Source organism: Corylus avellana, chromosome 10, assembly GCF_965113065.1.
Source record: "Corylus avellana chromosome 10, dhCorAvel1.hap1.2, whole genome shotgun sequence".
In the NCBI taxonomy this organism is placed as follows: Eukaryota; Viridiplantae; Streptophyta; class Magnoliopsida; order Fagales; family Betulaceae; genus Corylus; species Corylus avellana.
This window is the reverse complement of record NC_142499.1, coordinates 22,574,210-22,595,059: the sequence shown is the minus strand read 5'-3', so window position 1 is coordinate 22,595,059 and position 20,850 is coordinate 22,574,210. Positions and strand designations below refer to the sequence as shown.

Sequence of the window (20,850 nt, the reverse complement as noted above, 5' to 3'; positions counted from 1 at the left end):
CCTTTCATTATTGCTTAACAATTTAGGTAAGCAATTGTACTGAATTTCAATCTTTCGATTATATGAAAATATAAGAAATATTTGGCGATTTTACTTACAAGCCAAAACACCGAAAAACATTTTTCAAACCATTTTTTGAGTTGCAAACCAACATAAAATTTAAAAATAGCCACTTTTTTAGATTCCAATAGAAAATATTTTAGACTAAACAAACGGAGGCAATCTGAATTGGCAAAGAGAACACTTCACGCATAAGGTCATACTTTGAATCGGGGATTTGACTTAAGTGCTGTAAAAAAAAAAACTAGTTTTTTCAATTAGCCCATATTCAATTTCAAATTTAATTTTCGAAAAAGAGAGAATCAGAATGACTATAAATCACATTTATAGTAAAATTTGATAGCAAATTAACAAAGCGGGCACTCCATTAGTCAAATTACGTCTAGATTCTTCGACAAACTGAGGAAAGGGGTTGGGCTACCAACATTAAATATAAGATTGAGAATTATACATATTTTTGAGCACATATTTTCCATCAAAAGCACCATGATGTCATAATATATAGTATTGCCTCGAAATAAAACTATATAAATATCAAGCCTGCATGGGCATTTTTATTCCACTTGTTTTTTTGCAGCCAAAGTTAAAAACTTGCTTAAGAATCAAGTTTCTCAAGTGATTGTTCTTAATGGGGCACAGATATTTCCATGCTTCTCGCTGTAAATTTGCAGGCATCAAGGGTGGAGCACATGTCCGATGTTTCCAGAAAGTTCACTGCTTCGGCTAGGAGCTGAGGTCCATACATCAACACCATCCTCTTGCACTGCCAAATAATTAATTAAGATATTAGTGAAAATTAAGCTAATTTAAACTTTTCTCTAAACCATGAAAATCACATTCCAATAAAATACTATAAACCAGGCAGAAGACCCCGTTGTCCTCTTATGCTACTTTTCTTCTTCCATTGTCCAACCTTCAATAGGCCAACAAATAACATCCTTATATGTCATCCTTACATCATCAGCACGACACATTGCTTAAAGCTTGTTCGCTATCTACGGCAACTGACGTCATTGCTGATAATATAATATATCAAAGACTGCACTGAAGTCGTTACCGATAACCTTTCTTGACAAAGCAACTGCGATTTATTAGCAATGACCCGTCGTCACTAAAATTTATTAGCGACGACTTTTGGACTCTTTGTTGTCTTTAAAGATCAAGGTTCTTGTTGTTGAGAAATAATCTCATATTGCATGTGGACATGTTTATAAAGCATGGGCAACCCTTTCTTATTAAACAGGTTTTATGAGATAAGTTAGGTCCACGAATTTCTTCACTTGTAGTATATTAAACATTGTTCTTAATTTCTTAAGATTGTCTCTCACCTTTACTGCATGGTTTTCCACGGAATTAGAGAACCTGGATGCCTGAAATAGCGACTGGATGATCTGTAGCTGATATGAAAGCAAGACAAGATGTTAGATGTTTGTTCAGCAGTAAGCATCATGAAGCCAGAGATTATAATTTCACATTAGAATGTTAATTAAATAATTAAATTATGAAATTTCATATTAGCAAATGATGCAAGTAGATACCTGAGATTCAGGATCTTTCAACTCAGAAAGTAAACTAGAAACAGCACGTTTGCAAATCCCATCTGTAATTTCGTCAATTTGAGAACCCATTTCAAATTGTTGACAAAGATGGTATCCTCGGCAGAATTCTTCAGGTTGTACAGAGGATGCCTCTAAGAAGAAGATCGGAACATAATGGAGGTTGTCGAAGACCATAGCCTGGGTCTTGTTTTCTCCAAGGTAATCGAGTGTCTGGATGTACTCCTCACACAATCTGCACCCTTTGGCCTTCCTCGAAACATGTTCCAAAAAGGGCATATTGATTTCTTCATCCAGGTAGTTGATCTCATGCATAACTGAACCTAAACGTTTATTGCCGACATGATCAATCAATTTGCCGACATGTTTATAAAATCGGTTGGTTCAAGGAAGTAGATAGAGCATAAAAGTTTACCAGTAATATCATCCTCAGAAATGATCCTTCCATTCTCACTAATCCTATACAACTCAGCTTTCCCCAGTCGTCCAGCATCACAAGCCCAGATAGCACCCAACACCAAAGCAAATAAGAGCCTAAATCCCACGTACTCCATGGTGCCTGCAGAAGTCGCAAGACTCGCAACCATTATTCAACCTTTTCAAACCTTAATTTATCATAATTTTTTAGAAGGATTTTAGATGATAAAAACACATTTTGTGTACAAACTATGTGTCTAAACTTGAAAAAAAGCACGTATCATAAACCAAAGAGCTTCACCTGAAATCCCACAAAGAAGGTAAGCAAAAAGTCGACGAAGATATGGAACTTCATAGCAGGAAACCTCTGATATAAAAACCACACGCAGAGGACAAAACAAAAGAGTAATGCCAAGGCTCAAGACAATACAATAGCTGAGAAAACTAGGGAAAATAACTCCAATCTCGGAATGTCAGAAACCCAAAGTTTCCGCGGGTTATATTCGCAGTTGTAGTAAGACCAGAGTTCTCTGTCTTTTGTGTTTCTGAGAAAAAAACAAGACAAACTATAAATTGGACATCGATATAACCGAGATGACAGATATATTTACCTTGTTGAGAGTGAGTTTTTGTTTTGAAAGGAGAAAACAAATTTGATCATGACTGATTTAATGAGATAGGATGAATTAAAGAAAGAATTATGATTCTTTTGAAAGTAATAAATATTGAAGTGATAATATTTAAATCATTTAGTTAGAAATATTTATTAAAATTTGCATTAAATTATCCAAAAATACTAAAGATAATGCTGATCCCATTTTCTTAATAAGAAATAAGAAATCGACCCAATATTAAATATGTTAAAATCTTTAATTCAGCTTATGAATGATGAGTAAGCTAACATGGGCAAAACATTAATCAAATTGGCAGGTTTGCCCGAGAGGTTAAGGGGGAAGACTTAAGATCTTCTGCATGTTAAATGCGCGTGGGTTCGAACCCCACAGCCTGCATTATTATGTTTAGAAAAGAAAACAAAACGGTAATTTCTAATTTTTTTTACTTTTTTTTTTTTAAAAAAAAAAATTTCCACGCATCGAAATGTTGTTGTATAAACTGGTTTTTTTGGATGAGAAACAAATACAAGCAAAGCAAGCAAATTACTAAGTTGGATTCTTCCCAATAAGGAGAAGATCTAACAAAGGAAAAACAAAATGGAAATGCTTCAGAAAATCTGAAAAAAGAGGTCCAATATGCTAAATTGTGAGTGCAACAATTCACACTCCTAGAAACCTTGACTGTAAACCAGCTGTGAAAGTTTAGCTAACAAGCCAAGAATGTCTGAGGTCATGGAAAAAAATCCTCCAATCCGTGATGAGATGGCTAAACTGAATAGCAAGAATCATTTCTAAAAGTATCTCTTATGTTACTCTTGAATCCCTCCAAAAATGAGGTGGTTTAAAATTATCATTTAATTAAAATTCAGTAATAATCAATTACAAGCTCAATGGTGATTTTAAGAGCTATATCATCCTTAGAGGAACACAAAACTGACACAAGAAAAACTTGTAGCATTATTTGAGGGAAGTAGATGCAAAGAGAATGGAACCCTATGAGTCAAAGCCCAACTCAGAAAATTTATCGAGCCTTCAAAGCTTGGCCCGACGCAGTTCCACGGTCCAAGTGTATGACCCTTATCGCATACATTTGTAGCTGCATTACCCATATCACATACATTTGTAGCTGTATTACATGGTTGAGGGAGTAGTACTGTGTCTAATTAGGGCAAAGTTTTCTTCATTGGAGAAACTATTGCAATCGCATGTGAGAAGCTATTTAGTTAACATATGTCCAAAATGCATGTGAGAAGCTATTGCAATCGCATCAGTGCTAATCATCAAATGGAACACAATATATAAATAAGACTCTAGTGGCTTCGATCAAATATGACTTCCACCAGCTATATGTGACAAACAACTTTACAACCAGCATAATGAAGATGAATAGCAAAGTACAGACATAGAAACCCAATACCCAAGTAAACATAGTTCTGAAGCAGGAACTACAAGAGAAGGCAAAGGAGGGTTAGAAAAAGATAGATTAAAAGTCAGTGCTTGATGGGGGTCTCGATCGATTCACTGGATTACCTCAGGTTTAGAGTTGGCTTCTTCTTTTTCTTACTTTGCTTGGTCATAAGCATTGAGAACCTAGCAAACCCAAACTTCTTTCTCTTAGCAGGGAACTGCTTGTGACCGATTTCCCTCTCAACCTTCTGAGAATAGGGTAGATCACCATCATATTGTTTACTAAGCATCTGACCAAGTGACACCTTTCGCTTCCCGGAGGTTCTCTCTGCAAGCATCCCCGATTCAAACTCTTCTGGCATAAGCAGCTTTCTGCTAAGTATTTGTCCTATTGACAGGGTTGGCTTCAAAACAGGCATTGATCTATCATTAACCAGATTCAGCCCATTCACGTCAACTAGATGGGACTCTCTTCGATGGTGAGATGGGCAAGAGTTCTTAAACTTGGTGGAGTTATGAACAGAACGTCTTCTCTGGCCATTCTCAGATCTCCATTTGCGAAGAGCCTCTTCAACAGTGAGCTTTGCCCTATTTGCTGCTTCCACTCTGTTCAGAGCTTCTTCCAATGCTTTCTTACTGGTTTTGACTTCCTCTGTAGCTTCCTCTACCCTTTTTAAGATTTCCATTTTTGATACATTTGCTTCATCGACTTGAAGCATAGCATCTATTACTCTCCTTTTTGAAAGTTCTTCAGCCTCTTGAGCTTTCCGGATCAGAGATGAGTACTCTTCAGATGAAAGAGTTACTCCGTCAGGATTTTGCAAGTATTCTCTAGACGAGGTTTTGTGGTTTGAGAGAGCCTTGATCTCTGCAAGAGCAACAGCTTCAGTCGCTCTAGCTGCTTCCTTCATTTTTCTGGCTGCAACCAACCTGATTTCAGCTGTTTTTAGTTTGGCTTTTGTCTGTTCAATCTCTGACATTGCTCTCAGAACTTCTGATTTTGCAGCTTCTCCCACTTTTTTGAATTGCTCTGCCTCGTAACACAATCTTTGGAGCTCCTTTGAAATATCCAAAGCATCATCAGGACCAACTTTAATTTCAGAATCTTTTGCCAACCGTAGCTTTAGTCTTGTTTGGTTTAGCTCCTCCTCAAGAGAGGATATTTTTGAAGAATTTTGAGTTAACCTCTCCCGAGTTTTTTCGAGTGAGATTCTTTCCTTTTCTAGTTTCTTGTTGAATGACTCAACAGAAGTTCGAATGTCAGCAAGATCATTAGTAGTCCTGGTAAGGTTCAACTTAGCTTGTTTGAGTTCAATTAAGATTAAACCTGGGATTGAAGAAGGGCAGGAGCTCAAACCTTCCACTGAAACCGGATTCTCGTGATTGCTCTCATCTGCATTTCTCACCTGACAAGTCATGTTCTTATCATCCATATCTGTCTCAAGGGTCACACTAAATTCAGATGCTTCTTTTTGTAACTTTAGTTTCAGCTCTTCAACAATAGTTTTAGTTGCTTCCAGTTCTTTCAAGACATCCAATGTTTCTCTTTCTTTCACAAACAGATCTTTCTCCAACTGTGCTGCCTGCTCCTCTAGTTTTGAAATGCCAACCTCTTCTATGTCATGCTGCCAATAGAAAGAACTTGTCACGGTATAATAAAAATCATAAAGTATACAGATGCACAGATATGAGCCATGAGGTGTCATGCCTAGTATTGAGTTAGCTGGTGCCAAATGCATGCAGGATATGATATGCCCATTTGCAAATTGATATGACAAATGAAACCCCTTCCCAGCTTGACTTTTGATTCTATGGGGTAGCCAGAAAAACTAAATTTCTGGGCCAAAAAATAATTGGTCAGGAAGGGTTCAAAACGAGTTTGGCAACGAATTGCTCAGATGCACCATGGCATCACACTATAGCATACATGAATACTTGAGCCAATAAATGAATAAATCATAAGAAAAGTTTCTAAAACATGATTAAACAATTCTTATGGACTTTCTATGTAATGTGTATTCGGTACATTATAGTAGATATATATAAAGCACATTAGGTAAGATCAACTCATCCAGAACTGGTAAATGATCACTTATCCTAAATGTTTAAAGCCAATTGAAAGGGATAAATTTAATCATTTAATCAATGTTTAAATAGGGAGTGAATTTGAGGGTGTCAGAGTTCAAACTCAACACCTCTGGCTCTGATACCGTGTAACCAAAACAAGTCTAAGATGAACTCTGAAACAGCCCCATTGATGTTTCAAAAAGAAAGTTAGACCCATTATAAACTACATTCATAGCAAAATCAACAACTTTGAAGAACAAGTAACACCCATTTGCCCTCAAATTCCCAAACTAAAATCTAAAACATCTTCAGTATAAAACACAAAAATGCTCATTTTGCACAGAAACAGTAGCTCAAATCCCAACCTTTTCTTCGCAAGTGAGAAAAAACCCAAGAGAGAGAGAGAGAGAGAGAACCTCGGCTTCAGCGAGCTTGCTGTTGTGGTGGGGTTTCCAGTAACCGACTCCACCGAATCGACTCACCGCTTCCTTCACCGACTCAAACGGCGCCGAAGTATCGATCTCCGATCTGACACTGTCACACTTGGCAGCGCCCATTATCACACCCGACTCGGATATTCCGGTAGGAGATTCCGGTTCCGTTTTCAAACCAGCCGTTGTTCCAAGGGTTTCAGCCATTGGAATGAGTTTGAAGAAAAAAGACAGAACCCTAGGACTCCCTTACTTGTGCTCGTAAACTGAGCGATGATTGATGATGTTTGGTACTATAAAAGAGAGCGAGAGGGGTGGTGGCACAGAGAAAAGACGGAGGGAAAAAAGCTAAAAGAACTCACGAAATTACTGAAAAGGACTGGTGTTTAAGGTATTTTACGTGGCTATGTCGCGGTTAAAGGCCGAAAATAATGCCAACTCCTATGCCCCTAGTGAGATTATGAGAAAGAGAGAAGAGAGAAGCTGGGCATTGATATTTGAAATACGTGGGGCCCATGGTGAAGTGATTTTTCAACGGCAACATTCAGTAACGGGCTTCTGCGCTTTCTTTAAAGAACATCATGAAAGCGCGTTAAGAAAGAAAGCACTTCTGTGCTAGGAAGTACTTCCTAGTTCCTAGAATTAACCACAATTGCTTTGAGTGAAACTTTTCAATTCCAATTTAGGTTGTAGAATGAGAGGATATATATATATATGGATGATTGCTTTGAGTGAAAGCTTTCAATTCTAATTTAGGTTGTCTCAGGTTGATTTTGTGACATCGTATGTTGAATGTTCAATATTAGAGACGTGCAAAATAAAATTAAGGGTGAGAGTGACACGTTAGAAGTTATGATAGTATTATTTTCGATGCTTATCATATTTTCTAGTTTTTGCTTCTTTTTTTTTTTAAGTGAAATCTAAATTTACTGTAGTAAATTTTACCCAAAAAATTGTTTATTTGCCGCCTTCATATTTACGTTGAAGCAAATATGAATATTATTGAGGTTGTAAGATATGTTCCATAGCAAGACACTAGAGATGTTTAATAAACCTAGTTTTAACAACTTAATTCAAAATTTGGCAAAAAAAAAAAAAAAAAACTAAATGAAGCAAATCAATAATTACTTGACATTTAGACATCAAAAGATAGTGATTTCTTGTTGGGCCTCTTTGTCGTTTATTTGACGTTGTCCTTCTACCAAATTAAAAAGATAATGATATTATCTTTTACATATTTTAGTTAATTGTGGTTTGATATAATTTTTCTTTTTGGGAATGAATGAAGTTTCAAGGTTGATATGATATGAATTATCCTCGAAGTTAGAAGTTGAGTAATCTTCTCTCCTTTACCGAGGAGACGCGGCAAGACATTGACGTGACCTTTTATTTATCTTTCTTTAATGTAGACGAATAAAAAAAATGTCTGAGAAAAGAAGAAGCAGCAGCAGCAATGGCTTCCTCCTTTTAACTCAACATGCCATCATCATCATGAGGAGACCGTTGCAAAGAAGCCTCATCCAGTAAACTGCCGTTATAAACATTCTCTGCTACCAACAAGTATTTTGAAATTTGATCCACTTTTTGCATGCATTTTCATAGATTTTCTTTCCTACTTTTATTGGGCCAAGATAGATTTCTTTTATTCTTTCGTTTTGGGTCATGAAAGCCTTCGAACCTAATTGGGCTGTATGTTCGGACACAGACGCGAAGCAACTCATTATCTTTTTTTCTTTTTCTTTTTCTTTTTTGTCTTTTTCTTTTTGGTGTGTTTTTAATCGAAAGCAACATATATATATAAGGTGAGGTGGATTGCATGAACTTTTTTTGTGTGGCGGGTGAGAGCAGTTGTTGCAGCCATCATTGAACTTCTGAATCGCTCCAAGTGTACGGCCAACTATCACTACCAGATCTGCCAATAAACATGCCCAATCTACTCGTCAATGAACAGTTTTGGTTTCTTTTATTAAACGAAAAATACCATAATAACTAAAAATACCAGATCTGCCAATAAAGATGCTCTTACTACTGTATTTGCTTTGTATGAAAAATGGACCTAATATTACAAATATCACATAATAATTAAAAAACCCAAACCTACATGGAAACCGTAGATATCAATTCAAGGAAAGGAGAGAACATGCATGTGCATGTGGGTTTGGTGATTCCACGGCATGTGAGCACATACCCATTCTAACAGTGCAGTTGAAAATTGTTTGAGCACAATTTTAGGATGAATAAGTAATTTGATGATTGTTTCCCACTTTCCCTGTGTTGTGAAGAAAAATAAATCATTGGACCTAGTCCTACACCGGCCAGGAGCGGGAGTAAAGTTTGCTCTTAAGTACAGTTGAGTTCTCTTTCAGTCATTAACTTTCTGGATGAGATACTTTAGTGGGTCTCGCTGCTGAGCTTCTCTGGTCTTCTATTCAGTTCCGACAATGTCATTTCTCCATTTCCTACTTCTTCGTGTAAAAAAAGAATGTAATTAGATGATTGTGATTAGATATCGATAAGGATGGATAAGTCTATGAACAATATCAAGAAAAAATAATTAATTAAATGTAGCATGCAGGATACTGGTATTAAGGCTTGAGATATGGTTGGATGGAATGTAGGCGTCATGGATGACTTGTACACAAAAGCCATGAAGCATGCTTAACTATTCTCTAACTTCGAACCTACTTTCTTGATGGGAATACGTATCATTATCAAAGCAGACGTGAAGCAGAAATCATGCCCAACTATATATTAAAATAGATATATAGGAATTGAAATTTTTGGTTTACTTACAACTTTTATTACAATTTTCTTACAAAATAATGTAACCGTCAACATGCGCATAGTCACTTCAGGCGTAATCAAATTTAACATTTTACTCAAGTGTAAGACCAGACAGTAAAATATTTTAATTAAAATAAAGAGTAAACTATGACAGTCAGGATTCAAATTTATTGTCTCCACTCTATTCTAATACCATCCAACTAATGTAAGAATTTATGAATTTAATTAATATTTTAACAAAGCCTTCGCGTCAAATTACTTGTTAAATCATCCATGGCTACATGACAAATGAACCACGTTAAACTCCAACTAATTATAAATATATCACTCTCTTTTCAAAGGGCCACTTGAGAACATACATGCATGACATGATGGAGCTGAGGACCACAGCTAGGGTCACCTTCCCACTAATTTAATACTAGTCAGACCCCATTCATGTATAAGATCATTTCGATCCCACAGCCTATCGATCCCTTCTAAGCAACTTAATTGTATTTGTTTTTTGTTCTGATCATGGCATCAGACGGCCCTATTGAGACAATGACGCTTCTTTATCAACGGTGTAGATTCGTGGACTGGAAGGTGCATGTGAGGCAGCAATATTAATGTTTTATTAATTAAGGAGCTAGACCTGAGATTTTCTTTCACTATTAAGAGAACGGGAGATTTCTGTGCATAAATTAACTTACATTTAAACTCTGTCCCTTTCGACTTTCGAGCCATATATACATACAGAAAACGTGGCGGTATGATCAGATCATATATATGGGACCATTTCATGTGCAAACTTCGGGCCAACTGGTTGCTTTTATAAGACAGATTTGACCACATCAACAATGAAAAATCAGATGGATCAATTTTGGGTGTTTTTTTATTTTTTGTTTGAAAAAGTATTAGTCTCCTGCATTGAGATAGAGTTGAAAACTGTTTAATTTCGTGTTTTTAGCTGTTTGTTATTATATAAACATATATTTGTTTTGAGTACAAACCTTTATATTTGGGTTTATAGCTGCAATTGGGGTCTTGATCATTTTACACTCACTTCACTGGTTTGTTTGAGTTTGCTGTTTCAAAAAGTATAATTAAAAAATGTTAAAATGTTGATTAAGTGATTAAATTTACTTCTTTCTATCAACTTAAGCTTTTAGGATAAATGATAATTTAACATAGTATCAAAGCCAAAGGTCGTGGAATCGAACATTGATTTAGTCAAATCACACCCATTTAAATTAAATATTTCATATGTTGGGCCTCACGCTTAAGCTTTTGGGATAAATGGTAATTTAACAAAAAATAGTGTTTTTTTTTTTTAATAATAAAATAGTAGTTTTAAAACATGCAAATTTTTTTTTTTTTTTTTTAAACAAATCAATTTTTAAAAACGTAATTAAGCATCATTACAAAAAAATGGAATATTAGTGACGTGTATACTGTTCATTAATTTATGCCATGTCACCATTTAGTGACGTGGCAGTTTATGACACGTTACCAGATATTTTAGTAATGTGTAAAACTTCACACATCACCCATTTGGTGACGTGTCATTATGACACGAAATTAAGTAGTAACGTATCATATTGGGACGTTACCAATTAGGTAACATGTCATAATGACACGTTACCTAATTGGTAACGTATTATAATGATACATTTGGTAACGTGTCATTATGACACGTAATTAAGTAGTAATGTGTTAAATTGGGACATTACCGAAATGGTAACGTGTTAGTGAGGCAAGTTACCACGTGCCAATTGACACGTTATCAATTAATTACGTGTCATAATGACAAGTTACCAAAAGGGTATTGGGAACTTGCGACCAGCTGGTTTCCAATATTTTTTTTTTCCTCCTTTTCTTTCTTTCTTCCCTCCTATTGTTTTTTTTCTACCTCCTCCGCGCATGCCTTCTTCTCTTTTTCTCTTTATATTTTCCTTTCTCTTCTTCCCTCTCCACCAGCCTCTCACAGTACTCTCTCTCTCTCTGGCAACTCCTTCCGGCAGTTTCGGCCTCTCACAGCCACTCTCCATTGAGCTCCTCAGGTATATATATATTATAATTAATATTCCTCATTATTTATATAGCTCGTGTTTTGCATTAATATACTGAGGTTTAATATATATAGCTTGTCTTTCTGTTGTTAGAAAAAAAAAAATGGCTAGGTTGAAACAAGCCAAAGAAAATGCTGAAAATGAGATAGTTGAATATCGGGCCCAAATGGAGCTCGAGTTCCAGAGGAAAGTTGTAGAGGTTTATATATGTTGTTGAAACTGATTTAAGGCATTCTGAGTTCTATGATATTATTTGAAAAAAAAAAAAAAAAACAGATTCCATGATATTGGGGTTTGGATTTTTGAAAATTAGATTCCATAATATTATTTGAAAAAAAAAATTCAAATTTTTGTCCAGAATTTTTTTTTTTAATAATTTTTTAAACTTTAGTAATGTGTAAATTTCTAACACGTCACTATTCTGACACATTACTAAATTTTCAGTAGTTACTACCAATATTTTAACCTACCAGACACGTTATCAATGACACGTCACTAATTGTTAGTAACATGTTAACAGCCTTGACACGTCACTAATAGTCTGTTACCAAAAAACTTGACATTTAAAATCTGAACTTTTAAAATAGTCCTACAATTTGAAAATATGGTTTTTTAAAACCACAATTTTCTTAAAATGCACACTTAATTAAACTATACACTTTCTACAAATCAGTTTAAAATTGCACTATCAAACGGACTCGGATAGGTAGGGGACAAGCTTAAGACATGTACATTTTTCTCAACCAGTAAAATAAGCATGGGAAAAGGTCAAAATTAATGGTTGGATACTAAACCCATCAAGCTTTGTCATAAAGGCAACTTGAGGTTGAAAATCAACCTGCATGTATATATATATATACACACCATGACTTCATTGTTGTGTGGTAGTCTTATACGTATACAATCCGAAAGATACTAAGCAAAGGTAATTAAGTGTCTTCTTCCTCCATCTAATTCATATCCTAGTAGTGAATTGAATCCCATCATCTCAAATGTTCAGTGGCAGCTCTGAGCTTCCCCAGAACTCCCTTCAAATAAAGCAAGATGACAAGTTCTTCTCCAGGCTTTTATCCAAAGAAAGCTCAAGGGCAAACCCTTCTCTCAGAGTGTATTATGGAGGAGCATCCGGTTCTGTTCCATTTATGTGGGAATCTCGACCTGGTACCCCTAAACATGCAATTTCCGACACTGCCCTTCCCCCTCTTACTCCACCTCCCGCCTATCATAGCAATTTCAAGAAGAAACCCATCAAGAACCACTCAAGATCCACTCTCCTCCGCGCCTTATTCCTAAAAATCAGTCCCAAAAAGACACATAATGTGTCACCTTACCCCTCCGCATCATCATCAGATTCATCTCGTGCCAAGTATCACGAAAGGAGGCGATTTTTTAGCCAGAGCAGCTCATCCTTCGATTCCAGGGAAGATGATGATGAAGGAGAGACCGTTGGGTCACCAACTTCAACATTGTGTTTTGGCAGTGCAGGTGGGAGGGTGGCCAGGGGTGCCGGCGGTCGAGGCTGCTGCCGGCTTTGAGAATGAAGAAAATAATTGAAAAAGTTAGGCAATGGATGGATCTAGGTATACTGCAATATGCCTGTAGATCATTATTTCATTTCCCATATTTCTATCATGATTAAGCTTTAGGCTGTTTAAGTTGTTCTGTTGTAGTGTTACCTGCAGTAAACTTTTGATCTGAAGTACTAAACTTTCTGAAATGTATGGTGGTATATATAAGTTTGTTTATCCAAAAAAAAAAAAAAGACACGAGTTGGCTTTCAAGTTGTATCAAAATTCAAAACCATGTAATTGTCCATGAACATAACTCATCCTTCATCTTTTTCTTTTTCTTCTTCTTATTCTGCTTCAATTTTCAAGCATCGGGTTTGCGCCATATTGAGACATGAGTAGAGTACAAGATTATATAAGTTAACTCTAATTCAACTTATTTAGTTAAATAGTTCAAACCCTTCAATTATAACTCATGGCGTATTTATAAGTTGAGTAAAAAATTGATAGCCTTAAATGTCACGTACAAGGTTTGGTTATGTTGAAAAATGAGTATAAGACTATAAAGGTAAACCATAATCTAACTCATTTAATTAAATATGTTAGGCCCTCTAATTTTATGTCGTGCCATAAATTGTCAATCCTATGTAAGATATATGAAACTGGTTAATATGTACTTGAATTTCATATATGAGTAAACCAGTGAAATAGACCTAGCTCAATGGTATTATATATGGAAGTTGAAAAGAAGATACCGTTCTAGTACTATCATAATGATAACCCCTATATTGTTTTCATAAATAATGCTATAAGTAGGGCTAAAATCCTTTTAAATGTGATGTGACTTTTAACATTATCAATAGATTAAAATTCAATAATAACGATCTCGGATTTAATGATGATTTTAAAAGTCACATCATATTTAGCCTTGTAACATTATTATTTTTATTATTTTCTTATTTTTAAGTTATTAGGTGTTTAGAAAGAGGTTGTCATTTGATGTGGGCTTCCCATAAAATAACATCACTCCAAAGATCCATTACTTTGAAGGAAGCAGATTGGATTTGGATCATTAAACGCCTTATCAACATTGATCTTAGGACACTAGCATCTCGTGGTGTAGCACTTTCCCAGAAGAAACCACTCGATCTCTGGGGGGTTTATTAGAGACTTTGTTTGGTTGAGTTCACTGTCAGAAAACATTTCTTCACATGTGCCTCTCTGTCTTTCTTTCCATGGCTATTTAATGCAAAGAGGGAAGATGGGTGGAGGTTCCTATCTATATATTTAATTCTGCATGAGCCAATTGTTTGGAATCTTTTGGTTATGCTTTGTCCTCCTCACGTAGAAGTTTGTCTTATTTTTCAAAGAGGAAATTAAGCTGTTTGTGCTCGTTGCCACTAAACATATTATTCGTATATACTTAAAAATCAATATTTATCATAAAAGATTAAGAATATTTAAGTGTTTGGGTTCAAATTCAGGACCTTTATTTTTATATCATGTTAAATCATTACTTATCCCAGTAATCAAGGTTTCTGATAGAGCCTGCAAGAACCCAACAAGCAGTTAATGCCTGTTAGCCCTTTTACTTTCACAAATTGGATTTCCTACAATTGCCTGTTCAGGTTGCAATTAAGATAAAGTTTCAATGGAGCCCTACATGAACAAATCTTGAGCTACCCAAGCACTTGCTTAAACAAGTGAGCCCCATTAAAACATCTCCCACGTAGAAAAATTGACAATATATAATTCAATTAATGAATTGTAGCCAATCTTATAATTAAGATACAATTTTGACAAGCAATTAAGGACCCACGTGATTAAACAACTCTCGAACTACTCAAGTACTTGTCTAAATTAATGAGCCACATTAAAGCCTCTTATACAAGAGTCAAACAGGCTGTAATTCGATCAAAAAATTGTAATCAATCCTGATCTTTGCTTTCGGCTACGTATCCTTATATATGTCACCATTCTCCAATGTCGGCTATGTATGATTTGGGTCGTACAATCAGTTTTTGTGAAAGTTCTTTTCTTAATGATTTAACAAAGAAATTAGCCAATGACATAACCAAGCTACCTAGTCTGCCTCATGGCCCCATGACCGTCTCATCAACCAAGAAAATCGTAGCACGTATCAAACAAAATATATATTCTTCGCATTTTTAATCAATGAAGAAGAGGCTGGAGAACCTCACCACATTAAAAGCAGAAGCAGAGACAGAAAGGCTGGAGAAGCTTACCAAATTCAAACCTCTCGCTATCTAATTTTGTCGGCAGCTCTGCAGGTAGCATGTGCATGCGGGCCATCATTGTATGGCATAAATTTGACACAAATAAAGACATCCTGACACTTGATGCATTCTGGATTAAATAGAAAATCATTTGGTTTGATTTTACATTAATTTTATGGTTAATTGCATAAGTAATAGTGGGTTTCTGCTGGAGATTAAGAGTATCACGATCTTCCATTTGTTTTTAGTAAAATTTTATCATTTTATTTTCTGGCCAGGATGGGAATCCCGATCAAGGAGGAGCCAGAGCATTTCAGAGGTACTAAATTCCTATCATATCAAGAGTGGGGTTAACTCAACAAGTTATTAGAAGTTTTGACCCAGAATGTATTGCATAAGATAATCACACACGTAGAACTAAATGATTTTTCCAAATCTAAATATATTGTACTTGTATTGTATCAATCTGTGTTGGAATCTTGGGCATAAAAGAGTCAAAGAGTTAACATCTTCAAGTATTTTAGCACATAACCTTAACTCAAACCTAAATCAATGGCTTTAAAGCTAACAATGTTATATACCAGTTACTTGCTTTTATTATTACTACCCCATATGAAATTTGACTACCTAACCAATCACATCACAGAAGTGTGAATATTCCAACACAGTGTTCTAGATAACTAGGTTGGCTGTGGAACAAGGAGTAGGCAATTTCAGCCATATATCTGTAATCCGGGAAATATATTTCATGGAGCTTTCCTCATTTATACCTTAATACTGAGTTATCTAGTAAGCAACATCATTTGTAAATGATGGAGTTTTAAGCATCCCAAAATGAAGAATTAGGTATAAATGAGATATTAAATACTAATGTTATAGATATTGGAGGCTTCTTGATCATATTTTGTAACTTCATGTATCGCACTTGCCAAGTAACTCACATTGCTTGTAGTTACACCTGCAATGCTGTCAATGGTGATGCACACAATTACAGGTTGGAATAGCTTATGTCAGTATCATATCCATCCAAAATGGAATAAGTAAACACAATGTAAATCAATATTTTAAAAATAAAATTTAATCATTTTACTAAAACAAGTATACCTTATTCGTCCATCTCGAGTCATATATATGTGGAATTCCCTGACTAGCCGATCAACCTGATCAGGTGTTAAGCCAGAGAAGCAAAACATGCCAACCTGCAGCATAGTACATAAGTGAAGATGCAAGTAAATAAGTCATGCTCAACTGGTCAAGTATCTTGCCAATGAAACCTTACTAATTAAACTCTGGTCACAAAACCACCAAATACGGGCCTAGAACACAACACACACACACCCAACCTGGTTAGTTATGTTCTCCCAGTCGAGAGGAGAACCCAAATCCTCAAGACATTCACGCAGAGTAGCCCGCATTAGTTGAATGCGATTCGCCATGACCTTATAATGTCAGTTTATTAAAGGAATATTAGAATCTCCCTACTCCAAAAGGAAGAGAAAAGAAAAGGAACATGTGTAAAAGATATGAGAGTATACATTACCTTCACCTCTTTGACCCAAAGTGCCTTGGTCTGTGGATCATTTAAGATTGTGGAGACCAGCAATATACCATGAACAGGAGGATTGCTGTACATCGACCTGGCAATCTGCTGCAGTTGGCTTTTAACTGCAACTGCTTGCTTCTCATCAGCACATAGGACACTAAAATTTTAAGTAGGGTAAGAAAGATGGAAGAATGATAAAATCCATACCAGAGGACAGATTCAGATATTTGAGCTATTGACCTGGTTAACATGACAACACATTGACCTTTGGGTAATACTGCCTCCACGTTTTTACAATGAATAGATATGGGTATGGCAAAGGGCTCCATTGGTCAGTCTCATCTTAATTTGTTTTCCAAAACTTGTTACATTTACTGCCCATTGCCCATTGATCACATCTATAGGCATTCTCATATCTTTTTAGTCTAACTACTAACAAAATCCAGACCTCATACTTTCCAGAACCCATGCTTATGTTTTCTTACCTGAGACAACCAACTCGGTGTCCATATAATCCCATGTTTTTGGCGAAGGATTGAGCACAGCCGATCAGATGTCCGTCTTCAAGAAAAATACGGATTGCTTGGGCATCCATGTCAAGATCTCCGCTTGCAAAACCTTGATAAGCCATGTCAAAGAAGGGAAAGTGATTCTTTACCTGAAAAATGATGGATGCAAGAACTAAAGATAACTATGAAGAATTAGAGATACGGAAAAAGCTGGTAAGCACTAAATTTGACAAATTACCTTAAATTGATATGAGATTTCCCTCCACTGTTCCTCAGTAGGGTCAACCCCAGTTGGGTTGTGAGCACATGGATGAAACAAGAAAAAAGAACCATCTGGGGCAGTCTACAAACCACCAAAAAAAAAAAAACCAAAGACAGTTAATCATTTCTTTCATTCCACTGTTGTATGAGGTAATATACCGGCAGTCAATTGATAACATAGGCAAAGCATTATCCATTGGATTAAGATTCCTGACGAGGATACTGGATGACTCCATGCTTTGACTCAAAACAACACTTGTACATTGCATACACATGAGTCTCCGCCTTTGGAGTGGTTCTGCAGCATAAGAACTTGCTATCCATTCTAATTGGCTATAATTTAAAAAGACTTGGTTTACATGGATAATTTTTTTTTCCATCAACCGTTTTTAATGAGAGCAGAGTCTTTTTAAGAAAATTAATATTCACACAGAAAAGCTCCTTCATTAGACGTGGCATGTTCATCATTGATAGAACAAATGTGCTTCTCTTGTTTGAGTGACATAAGGCCTTGAAATGGTGAAAGAGCTTGACATTGACATCTCTTTTGAATTAAGAGAAAGAGTACCATCCTCAACCCATGACTAACAAGTCCAGGTAGCTAGACTCTTATACCTTGACATCATCCATGAGAGCTGCAAAGTCTAAACCCTTTGTAATGGGATTGTAGTAACGGAAGCTTCTTTCTGGAACTTGGGCATCTCTCCATATATTGTGGTGGCTATGCCATTGCACATGATTGAAAGTAATACCATATCATCAGAGGAATATGTGGACCATGAACCGTAAACACGAAAGGAATTAAAAGGGTAAAGAGCAAACCTACTTGGACCAAGTTGGATCAGGTAAATAAATTGGTGATCCAGGATAGAAACGCCTCTGAAGCTCAGCAAAGAGACGACACGCACCAGTACCAGAGAGCGCTTGAAGTCCAGCCACCCTCCCTTCTTTTACGACATGGGCCTGTGTTCCATAAGCCAGTTTCGCACTCTCCTCCACCAACTTTGAACCCACTGCAGCCGCATTTGACTCCCTAACCATAACCAAATGGCTCTTAAGAAAAAAATCAGCCTTTTAAAATATCAATTAATGGATTAAATTCATCTTTGTCTATCTCTCTTCACTCTTAGGATCGGTAGTATATAACAGTTGGTCCAGAGTTTAACCTTCCCGTGTTAGGCGTTGTTAAATAGCCACCTATGCATCGTTAAATTACCATTTATTCTAAAAACTTAAATTTATATAAAAAAAAAAATTGTTAATTTATTGATTTAATTTATATTCTATCTGGGTGCACATGTGAATAACTAGAAATTGATAACAAATTAGACAATACTGAGAAAGAAACGAAAACAAAAATTAACCTCAAACAAGGAACACCCAACAATCAAAACTCACAGAAACTCGCAAGCTGCAATCTTTGCCTCCGCATTTCGAACACATTGAAGAACAACTGGTTTCCCTTGATCGTCCCTGTAAGCTCCCTGAAATTAGGGGAAAAAAAAGGGATCAAACAATATTAAAACAGAAAAAGAGGGAGAGAATTTTCTAGCAGCAAAGGAACAAATCAATGACGTGAAGGAAGAAGTGTACCACTCCAAGATTGATCTTGTTGGGGTTGGTGTCAGCAAGAAAAGCCTCGGTTACGCCAGTGATGGGGTCCTTAGGAGCTGGGCTCACATGCTCCCACCATCCAAAGGCCCTGCTTGAGCTCGAAATGCACCTCGTTGATCTACTAAATCTTCCCCCCATGAACCTCCACATGATGATGATCGATGATCCTTCACTGAAGCCCTGTGAATAAGTGAATTCGAAGAACCCAAGTTACTCGGTGCAGGAAAAAGAAGGGGTGGGTGGTGGTGACTTGGAGAGCTCCCCTTTTCCATGGTTTTTTTCTGCTCGTCTTCCATTGTTCCAGTGGGCTCCTTGGTTTTGATTTCCAAATCCAACAAAGCCGTTTTACATTTTCCAATTTTTCCTATTCCAGGTAGGTAATCGTGGTGGCGCCTTCTTCGGTGTTAAGGCGACAAAATGGTATTTGAAATAAGTTTATGGTAAAGCTTTCTAAAAGTCGGCGGTTTCAGTTTTTACGTCCACCATTGTCACGGAATTGTTTTGTTTTGTTTTTTTTTTTTTTAATTTTTTTTTTTTTAATTTTTCTTTTATAAATTTTTTAAAAAATACAAAGTTTTAAAAATAGAAGACCATGAGCTTTAGACTCCCTTTTTATACTTTTTTTTTAAAAAAAAAAAAAAAAAAAATTATAGATGAATGAAACAAGACATTATAACATCAATATAAAACAAAATAAATTATAATCACAACAAAGACCAACAAAATGCATTATCCATTGCAGCAATCTATTCCATAACTTGTAAAATGATTTTTAAGACGAACCAAGTAATAGTATTTGGCATTAATTGAGATAGCATTTGGCATTAATTAATTAGTCTGATGTGGCCTATTGTTAATTAATTGGAATGTAAGTTAACGGATGGACTTATTTGAAATCATGTTAAAATCTAAGAATCTAATTACCAAAATTAAAAAACTTAAGAACTAAATTGAAATATCATGAAAACCTTGATTTTTCCTAGAATTCAAGTGGGGCGACATTGAAGAAACAAAAAGAAATGTTGAGATAGCATTTCCCTGTGTTTTTTGGTCGCATAACCTCTTCTTTAGAACAAATTGTAATTAAAAAGTAGATACCAAGAGGGCCATAGCCTAGATTTCCCTTAATCAAATTCAAAAGAGAATTCACCTTCTTTAAAGAGTGGGTAGCGGTTCAAATTAAATTTTACAATTTTAATGGTGTTTATATTGACACATAATATATACGTCGTCATGTTATTTAAGGATAATAGATCTATTTTATGATCAAAATTAAATTTCACATATTTAATAATGTTTATATAGCCACATACTATATAAATTTATATTAATTTTTTTTTAAAAAAAAAAATTAAATGACATGACACCATATATATATATATATATATATATATATATATATATATAACAAAACAAAATATTGACAATAAAATATATCCTCCTCAATTGGGCCATTTCACATATTTCATTAGATTTTGGGTTCAAAGGATAACCCTAACTGATCATATGCCAACCAGTTAAGAAGGCCTGAGCAAATTAAGGCCGGGCTGGAGTAGGCAGCCATCAAATGAGCCCAAAGCTATGGGCCACTCCGTGAGATTAGAGATTTAAAAGTTTAAAGCCCAATTATTTTCTTATTAATTAGTGACTAGACAACATTACTTAAAAAAAAATAAAATAAAAATAAAAATTGAAGATATTTATGGACACAGATATCTATATATATAAGAGAGCTGCTGCCATACGGTTGTGGCAGAAAACCCACCAATCACCACATGACACATCAACATTTTA

General features: G+C 35.6%; 3 protein-coding genes and 2 non-coding genes across 5 annotated transcripts; 2 read left to right on the top strand and 3 right to left on the bottom strand.

Moving 5' to 3' along the window:
• Window positions 1-535: 535 nt before the first annotated feature.
• Window positions 536-2,398, bottom strand: LOC132162639 (uncharacterized). The gene is made up of 5 exons (XM_088511471.1): window positions 2,335-2,398; window positions 2,032-2,175; window positions 1,599-1,933; window positions 1,389-1,457; window positions 536-823 (listed from the first exon to the last, which is right to left on the bottom strand). Exons 2-5 carry the CDS (start codon window positions 2,168-2,170, stop codon window positions 686-688), a joined length of 681 nt encoding a protein of 226 aa, XP_088367597.1. The 5' UTR covers window positions 2,171-2,175; window positions 2,335-2,398; the 3' UTR covers window positions 536-685.
• A 561-nt stretch (window positions 2,399-2,959) lies between these two features.
• Window positions 2,960-3,043, top strand: TRNAL-UAA (transfer RNA leucine (anticodon UAA)). Its single transcript has one exon. It is a non-coding gene; the product is annotated as a tRNA-Leu (tRNA).
• An 878-nt stretch (window positions 3,044-3,921) lies between these two features.
• LOC132162153 (weak chloroplast movement under blue light protein (DUF827)) lies at window positions 3,922-6,846 on the bottom strand. Its single transcript, XM_059572415.2, has 2 exons — window positions 6,538-6,846; window positions 3,922-5,679 (listed from the first exon to the last, which is right to left on the bottom strand). Exons 1-2 carry the CDS (start codon window positions 6,757-6,759, stop codon window positions 4,174-4,176), a joined length of 1,728 nt encoding a protein of 575 aa, XP_059428398.2. The 5' UTR covers window positions 6,760-6,846; the 3' UTR covers window positions 3,922-4,173.
• A 5,414-nt stretch (window positions 6,847-12,260) lies between these two features.
• LOC132161904 (uncharacterized) lies at window positions 12,261-13,193 on the top strand. The gene has a single exon (XR_015909370.1). It is a non-coding gene; the product is annotated as an uncharacterized LOC132161904 (transcript).
• Window positions 13,194-15,832: 2,639 nt separating this feature from the next.
• Window positions 15,833-19,470, bottom strand: LOC132192364 (aspartate aminotransferase, mitochondrial-like). The gene is made up of 10 exons (XM_059607682.2): window positions 19,036-19,470; window positions 18,841-18,926; window positions 18,269-18,475; window positions 18,058-18,163; window positions 17,420-17,524; window positions 17,158-17,330; window positions 16,670-16,829; window positions 16,473-16,568; window positions 16,234-16,328; window positions 15,833-16,095 (listed from the first exon to the last, which is right to left on the bottom strand). The coding sequence occupies exons 1-10, from the start codon at window positions 19,204-19,206 to the stop codon at window positions 15,990-15,992; spliced, it is 1,305 nt and encodes a 434-aa protein (XP_059463665.2). The 5' UTR covers window positions 19,207-19,470; the 3' UTR covers window positions 15,833-15,989.
• Window positions 19,471-20,850: the final 1,380 nt, after the last annotated feature.